At 43.3% G+C, this 8,966-nt stretch overlaps 2 protein-coding genes across 2 annotated transcripts; both read left to right on the forward strand.

Annotated features, from left to right (window-relative positions):
- Window positions 1-533: 533 nt before the first annotated feature.
- cidea (cell death inducing DFFA like effector a) lies at window positions 534-4,249 on the forward strand. The gene is made up of 5 exons (XM_030398216.1): window positions 534-738; window positions 1,889-2,027; window positions 2,117-2,269; window positions 2,939-3,111; window positions 4,026-4,249. The coding sequence occupies exons 1-5, from the start codon at window positions 659-661 to the stop codon at window positions 4,126-4,128; spliced, it is 648 nt and encodes a 215-aa protein (XP_030254076.1). The 5' UTR covers window positions 534-658; the 3' UTR covers window positions 4,129-4,249.
- An 868-nt stretch (window positions 4,250-5,117) lies between these two features.
- tubb6 (tubulin, beta 6 class V) lies at window positions 5,118-8,965 on the forward strand (the record flags this gene model as incomplete). Its single annotated transcript, XM_030398002.1, has 6 exons — window positions 5,118-5,256; window positions 6,335-6,443; window positions 7,075-7,185; window positions 7,714-7,829; window positions 8,261-8,389; window positions 8,507-8,965. Coding segments are annotated over exons 1-6 (981 nt in total), but the record flags the coding sequence as incomplete, so codon positions are not given.
- Window position 8,966: the final 1 nt, after the last annotated feature.

Raw genomic sequence — 8,966 nt, forward strand, 5'->3', positions numbered from 1 at the left:
TTTGTTGTTAATCTCTGGATGACCTCTACTTTCAGGCAGTTACAAATAAAGGCTTGATTATTTCTCACCACATTAAAATGTTCCTTCTAATCTGTGAAACAACAGAACAGCAGCTGTAAGCTTCTTAAGGGTCTGAGGGTTTTAGTTTCTCAGTGCAGAAATACTCGACTCACTGTACTCGAGTACTTTCATTTATACAACTTTATAATCCACACAGAAAATAAATATCTATTTGTGTAACTGCATTATACTAATTCATCTGACATGTAAACAGGCCTGAGGCGACTCTCCATCCTATTGGCTCTCAGCCCTGATGAGTGACCAATCACACGAGACTTTACTGACTCGGAAAATCATCTTTTAAACTGACAAACATCATGTGTGACTCATGACAACTCAAACAGGATCAATACTTTATCTGTCTCTCTTCATTCACTACCAGACGAATGTTAAATCAAATGGGGTCCCATGAGGGAAACCGGAAGGGGGCGGGGCTTCAGCTCTCTATAAAGTGATGTCATTAAGCGGCTGTGTGCAGGTGCTGCAGCAGGTGATCAGAAGCTGCAGGTAACCAGACTCCTACACTCCTGTTCCCCCCGCTCACTGACTCATCTATTGATCTATTGATCTATTGATTGATTGATTGATTGATTGATTGATGGGCACCACAATGGCGCCGCTGTCCATCCAGTCTGGAGTGAAATACGCCAAAACTCTGCTGCCGGACACTCTGATGAGGTGAGTGAACACAACTCGTGTTGAATGTTGGTGTGATCTGCTAAAGTTAGATTAAAAACAAAAAGCATGTATCTGTAAATAAATCGCCCTTATTCTTAAATCTTAACGTTTGACGGATGTGGTGCGTAATGTGGCGCATCTGGAGTTCATGAAACCAGCCGTGCGTAAAGACGTCACAGCAGCACCGCAGTGTGGATCTACTTTACACTGACGTGGACGACTGCAACAGAATCAGAATCAAAACACATGCACCCATACCCTGCTGAAGAAGACAGCATAGACCAGCACCAACACACAACATATGCTGGTCTTGCTGGTGACTAGTCCCCATCAAGACCAGCATGTTGTGTTTTGTTGCTGGTTTTAGTGCTGGTCTATGCTGGTTTTCTCAGCAGGGTATCACGCTGAGCAGTGTGTGATCAGTGTACTGATCCAGGTTCAGGTTCCTGTATTTGTGTCCGGAAGTGCAGCTGGTTCAGACAAAAAGACGTTTAACAAATGTACCAAGGACACAAACATGATAAAGTTTCTTTAAAGAACTCATCAGGATCAATACAAGAACCAGAAGAGAAGAAAGACCCCACAACAATCCAGAACCAGTTCTACTGGTCTTTACCCACTTCAGGCGTCATATCCACATTATATTGATTATTGTTTTACAAAAAATCTCATTATGTTCATATTCTCAGTCCCACATTATTGTCTAAATATTGATATCGAGGTATTTGGTCAAGAATATTATGATGTTTGATTTTGCCGTCCAGTCTGAGAACTTTATGAACTTTAGAGATTTAAAATATGAACATGTGTTATGTTCTTTAATTAGAGGTCAGCTTGAGATGAATATATTGATATTGATTGATGAACTATTTAATAAACTGGAGATAGATGTTTGTATATTAGTTGTAAAAGGAGTGAAGGTTAGAAAGAGGCAGATATGTTTCACTTCTCCTTGTTTATTATGTTTTTATTTTTGTCTGAAATAAAGTAATTAATTAATTAATTTTTAATGTTTGCTTGGAATTCTGATTGTTCATATTGATGACTGACATCAGTGATCAGGTGTTAAAGGTTCTGGTCCTACTGGTTCACATGGATAAAAAGGTGAAACAGTTTGATGTAGGTGGATTCTGTCCCTCTCACCTGGCAGGTCCGTGTCAACAGTCCAGACCAGCATCTCTCGTCACATCCTGTCCTCGGACCAGCCTCGCTGTCTGAAGGTCTGCACCAGCAGCCGGAGGAGGCGGCGAGCTCTGGAGGCGTCGTCTCTGGACGAGCTGCTGCAGCAGGTGAGGTCACATCACACACCTGATGTCAGACAGCTGCTTGTTACATCCTCCGTACGTGGATCAGTGGTTTCCTTTGTGTTGGGTCTCAGGCGGCGAGGGTGTTCATGCTGTCCTGCCACTTCCTGACTCTGGTCCTGGAGGAGGACGGGACCGTGGTGGACTCTGAGGAGTTCTTCCAGTCTCTGCCCTCCAACACAGTGCTGATGGTTCTGGAGAAGGGAGAGATGTGGACGCAGAACAAGGTGAGCATGAAGTCAGGATGAGACTCAACGCTGCAGGGAAGATCTGTTCATCAACTCATCTATTCATCAATCAAAGATAATTAACCATTTAATTGTCAAACTGTCAAACTTTGTATGGTTCCAGCTTGTTAAACATCACCAGACTCCATTAACAAATGTGGTTATTTTAAGAATTGTTGCGTTAAAACAAACTTTATAACGTAGTGAAACTGTGTCTCTGACAGATTCTGACTCATTGTGTCCTTGTTGTAAATTCAGCATTAAATTTTATACATGAAGCCAACTATTAACCACAACATCACCAGACTCCATTAACAAATGTAGTGATTTTAAGGAGTTGTTGTGTAGCGTAAAGCTTTATAACATTATGAAACTGTGTGTGTGACAGATTGTAACTCATTGTGTCCTTGTTGTAAATTCAGCATTAAATCTTTCAGCTGAAGTTGTTTGTCTCCTTGTAAAAAGTGTCAGTTTGTGGCAGCATGTCTGTACCAGCCTGTCTGCTGCTCCCTCCAGTTCTTCCACAGGATGGCAGCAAGTTCAAATGTTTGTGGCCACATTAAAGGAACAGTTCACCCAGAAAGTAAAACCCAGTCCTCCTCTCTTGCTTCACAGTAAATCGGCTCCACACAGCTCCTCCGTCACTTCCTATTCGGTCTTCTGTTGCAGATGTTCCCGAGCTTCCGTCAGCCGAAGAAGAACGGGATCGCCAAACTGACCTTTGACCTCTACAAGCTGAACCCTAAAGACTTCCTGTGCTGCCTCGCCATCAAGGCCACGCTGTATGAGATGTACTCGCTGTCCTACGACTTCAGGTTCACCAGGATAAAACACGTCCTCAGGTGAGTCCACCTCTGCTGCTGACACCGCGGTGGAAAGTAATTAAGTACATTTACTCCAGTAATTAGGAGGAAAATGTACTTTAACCCACTGTTTCAACTGATCCAACCACTGGACTAGTAACCACAATATCACCAGACTCCCTTTAAAAATTGCACAATTTTAAGAATTAAGGAGAAACTTTGCAAACTTTCAAACAGCTGCGACAGATTCTAAATCATTGGTGCCTTCTTGTAAATTCAGCATTAAATCAAAAAAGTTGTTTCATGAACACAATATCACCAGACTCCATTAACAAATAGTGTGATTTTAAGAGTTGTTGCATGAAGAGAAACTTTATCAACTACGTGAAACATCGTCTCTGACAGATTCTGAGTTATTTGTTCTTTCTTCTAAATTCAGCGTTCAGTCCACCATATTAAGTTGTTTCTGTCCTTGTACAAACTGTTAGTTTATTGCAGGTAAAGCTTTTTCTCACCAGCCAACATTGATCAGCTGTTTGAACACACTGTTTACACTGATTTCACCATTTACACTCCATTTATGAAAGAAGAAACATGTTATTGATCTAAACATGTCACATGTTACAAAGACACTAAACAGTAACAATATAGGCTACTTCTTTGTCCCCGTGGAGAAAGTCCCCAGACTCCCTTAACAAATGTGTCAGTTTAGTGAGTTGTTGAGTTGGAGACACTTTATAAACTCTGTGAAACTCTGTCTCTGACTCATTCTGCATTATTTGGACCTTCTTGTTCATTCAGCAAATGTTCTACATGAACTTCTTTCTGTCTTTGAGTAGAAACATGGAGTCTGTGTGTCTCTGTGATGTAAATGTCAGGTGTGATCAGGTGGATCTTGTTTTACCTGTGGGCTCTTCTCTTGCTGACTGATGCAGTCTGTGTGTTGTCGTCAGGTCGGTGCTGCGCTGCTTCACCTTCTTCACCAGACTGAGCGGTCAGCTGCTGCTCTACACGTCTTCATCGCTGCTGCAGTTCAGCGAAGACGACGACTGTTAGTGTGTGTTTCTGATCTTTAAAGCTGATGATTCGTTTCAACTTCAAAATAAAAAGTTTAGTTCTGATTGATTTAATTCTGGCTGTAAATCAAATAAATGAATAAAGACCAGTTTTAACCTGAGTGCAGAGAAGATTTATTCATCAACTCATCTGTTAATCAAACAAAAGATAATTAACTATTTAGATTAATAGTTTATTAATTTTTAAAGTCACACTGTCAAACATTGTCTGGTTCCAGCTTGTTAAGCATCACCAGACTCCATTAACAAATGTGGTAATTTTAAGAGTTGTTGAGTTAAAACAAACTTTATAACGTAGTGAAACTGTTTCTGTGACAGATTGTAACTCATTGTGTCCTTGTTGTAAATTCAGCATTAAATCTTTCAGCTGAAGTTGTTTGTCTCCTTGTAAAAAGTGTCAGTTTGTGGCAGCATGTCTGTACCAGCCTGTCTGCTGCTCCCTCCAGTTCTTCCACAGGATGGCAGCAAGTCCAAATGTTTGTGTCCACATTAAAGGAACAGTTCACCCAGAAAGTAGTTCTGGATTAATTAAATTCTGACTGTAAATCAAATAAAGTTTTCTGATCTGTGAGCTTCTATAAACCAGGAGGTCTCACTCTGCAGGTTTACAGGAGACCTGCTGACCTCCTCCAGGTGTCACTCAGTTTGTTTTGTTTGAACATTCAAACCACCTGTACGTAAAAATATTCCGTTACATTAGAACCTTTAGCAGTTCAGACAAAACTACACCTTCAGTTATTCAGGTGATCAGCTGATATTCACATTTAATGATCTGATAAATAAATGTGTATAATAAAACTGAGTGGAAGAAGAAAGTAGCAGAAGAGTAAATATACTCCGTTACATTCCATCAGTGGGGTACAGTAGTTCTGCTGAGGGGGGCGGACTGGACCCATGGTTGCCCCCCCCCCCCCCCCCTCAGGGCGTGGTCGCGTGACCGCGCACGAGGAGGAGACGAAGCCGGCTGCGCGCTCCCGTGTGACAGACGCACGCCGACAGGGACACACGAGCAGAGCGCAGCCGGTACCAGAGACCCACACACGGAACCAACATGAGGGAGATCGTTCACATCCAGGCCGGACAGTGCGGGAACCAGATCGGGACCAAGGTAGGAAACAGACCGGGTCACCGCGAGCCGAACCCCCGCTGGGTTCTACAGCAGCGGGTCAGTGAGGTTCCGATCAGAGCCGGAGTAGATTTACTGCAGAACTCTGCCTCACTGACACTGTGAGGTACTTTACTCTCACTCTCTTCAGAGGCAAATAACACTCTAGTTACTTTACTTTAGTTACTCGTTACTTTACAGATCACATGCTGCAGTTTGAGAATGATTTTTTAAATCTTCAACTAGTCACAAAAAAGTTTCAATCATCAGAAAAATGTAGAATATTGATCCACAGTAAACATCCGAGAATGTAACTGAGTACTTTTCATCAAGTAACTAAGTGAGATTTTGAGTAAATTCACTCCATTGTTGTTTTCACTCCTGACAGTTTTCATCCTGATCCAGAATAAAATCTCGCGTCCTCTTGTTTCTTCTTTCTGTCTCGTTAATGTAAAGATTTTAATAGATTTTATACCAAACTGATCAATAACAGATCAGCTGGAGTCTCAGGAGCGCGTGAGAGAATGAATGAGAGCAGCGAGCACGACTGATCTGTGATCTGTGATAAACTCAGCACAGTGGTGAGGAGAGAACAGAGTCACTGTGAGAAAATGCAAGGAATCTGACACACACACACTCACACACACTCACACACACAGACACACACACAGACACACACACACACACACACGCACACACACACACACACACACACACACACACTCACACACATACACACACACACACACACACTCTCACTCACACACACACACACTGTCCAGTCACACAACTATTCAGTTTGTGGGCTGACATTCGGAGGAGTGAACGTCGTTTCCAGTGAAACATGAGCAGAGTCACTCTCTGTGACCCCAGAGGCTTCTGGGTAATGAAGCTGTGACTGTGTGGACAGTAACTCAGCTGTGACGCAGCTTCTCACACAGCAGGTTGTAAATTTAAGTTCAGAGAGGATGTGTCAGTGAACGCACCACGGAGACAGGAAGTCCCTGAATCAGCAGCACAGAATGATCTGAAGATTCTTCTTCTTCTTCTTCTTCTTCTTCTTCTTCTTCTTCTTCTTCAGTTCTGGGAGGTGATCAGTGACGAGCACGGCATCGATCCTGCGGGGAGCTACGTGGGCGACTCATCACTGCAGCTGGACAGGATCAACGTCTACTACAATGAGGCCTCCTGTGAGTTCAACACAACAGCTGACACACACACACAGAGAGACTCACACTGACTCACACACACACTGACTCACACACACACACACACATACACTGACTCACACACACTCAGGAGGTCTGCTGATAATAAAACATAAATACATATTTTCTGTCATCTTCATGTTTTAGAGCTCATTATTTAAAAAACATCAGTTATTTCAGTTTTTTTATTTTTTTAATAACATTAAACTTACACACTAAATAGTGATCATATACTGAAATAATAAGATTTAAAAGTTGCTTTACTGCAGCTTTTCCAAATAATTTATGACTTGAGACTTGAGCTGTGAAAGATGAGACGTTATTAAATTATTCTGACCTCTGACTTTAAATACAAATCTGATGTCGACCTTTATGTGATACGAGGATCATTCTTCTAAGATATTTCTTTTTATAGTTTACAAAAGTCTCTTGAATGACAGAAAACATTCCTTCATTTTTCACTGATTTATAATAAATAACTTTGAAGGATTCTCGTTGTTGTTTTTTCTTGTTCTTCAGTCAAACTTCTAAAATAAACAGATTTTGTTCAGTGTCACTTGTTGGTAAAAATACGAGTTTCGTTTCCAGTAACGACTCTTCTGTGTTTGCGCAGCACATAAATACGTCCCCCGGGCCGTGTTGGTGGACCTGGAACCAGGAACCATGGACAGCGTTCGCTCGGGAGCCTTCGGGCAGCTCTTCAGACCAGACAACTTCATCTTTGGTAACTTTGGTTTATCTTAACTCACTGATTCACATTTGACTTCAGTTTTGTGAAAGTATACAGAGTAGTTAAAGTGAAAAGACTCATTTTAATTGTCTGATAATGCCTGAAGATCTTCTGCTGGACAGTTATCTGGAGGGTTAGAGTTAATTCTCTTAATCAGAGAAGCTAAAAGAGATAATTCTCTGTGAGTTCGTCACCATCAGAGACATTTCTGCAGAGGACGGGAGGAGCTGGAGAGCGATGAAAGTTTCCAGCATTGAACTTGTTCAGTAAACAGTGAGAAGACTCCAGGGTTTGTTTAATAAACTGATGTCTCAGCAGGAGAAGAAGCAGGGAGGCTGTAGATCTCTGTCCGCCTTAAACACACACATGAAATCAAACCCAGCAGCGACCCGTCCTCCCGATGCCCCGGCTGAGAAATGGGTCACCAGTCGAGAGTGTGTCTGCGTGCACATTCCCATCTGTTGTGGCGATCATTTTACAGTTCACACATGGGCTTTCTCTGTGCTGATTGGTTGTCTGCAGGTCAGACAGGTGCTGGGAACAACTGGGCCAAAGGTCACTACACGGAGGGGGCGGAGCTCGTGGATTCGGTTCTGGACATAGTGAGGAAGGAGTGTGAGCACTGCGACTGTCTCCAGGTGAAGATGCGTCAGGAGACATCATGAATGTTGCTCCAGGAACATTTTGTGATACTGTTCACTAATTTATACACAGCTCACTTATTATGTTTTATCAGTTTTCAATTGCTTATAAACTTGGTGAGCTGCATTGTTGGTCCTCAAGCAAGCTGACAGCAATTCCCCATTTCCAAAGGTTTTTTATATAAATGTTCAGACATTAACGGTTGTCTCAACAGCTCCTCAAAGTACTTCAGCTTGTTGTAGAGTATTGGACCTCAGAACTATTTGGGTTCATCAAAAACTGTAAATCTGTAGCTTCATTAGGCTGAACTCACAGTTATGACTTGTTGTCAGAGTCCTTTTAAAAACACGTTTTACTTAAACGTTCAAAGACACAAATATCTGAGAACAAATCCCGACTCTCCTTCTGACTGTAATTCTGCCTGCAGGGTTTCCAGCTGACTCACTCTCTGGGCGGCGGCACCGGCTCAGGTATGGGCACCCTGCTGATCAGCAAGATCCGGGAGGAGTACCCGGATCGGATCATGAACACCTTCAGCGTCATGCCCTCACCCAAGGTATCAAAGAGAAGACCAGAGAAGGAGGAATTCTTCTCCTGCTCGTCTTTTTCTTGTAGTTTCCTTGTTGTTCAAGAAGCTTCTTCAGTTTCCTTATCATATCTTTGATCCGTCCAGGTGTCAGATACCGTGGTGGAGCCCTACAACGCCACCCTGTCAGTCCACCAGCTGGTTGAAAACACAGACGAGACCTACTGCATCGACAACGAGGCCCTTTACGACATCTGCTTCCGCACTCTTAAACTCACCACACCCACTTATGGCGACCTCAACCACCTTGTGTCGGCCACCATGAGCGGCGTGACGACCTCGCTCCGTTTCCCCGGGCAGCTCAACGCAGATCTGCGCAAACTGGCCGTCAACATGGTGCCTTTCCCCAGACTGCACTTCTTCATGCCGGGATTTGCTCCCCTGACAGCACGAGGGAGCCAGCAATACCGAGCGCTAACCGTTCCCGAGCTCACCCAGCAGATGTTCGACGCCAGAAACATGATGGCAGCCTGCGACCCTCGCCACGGACGGTACCTGACCGTTGCCACCGTCTTCCGCGGGCCCATGTCCATGAAGGAAGTGGACG

This window comes from Sparus aurata, chromosome 19 (assembly GCF_900880675.1).
Source record: "Sparus aurata chromosome 19, fSpaAur1.1, whole genome shotgun sequence".
Lineage (NCBI taxonomy): Eukaryota > Metazoa > Chordata > Actinopteri > Spariformes > Sparidae > Sparus > Sparus aurata.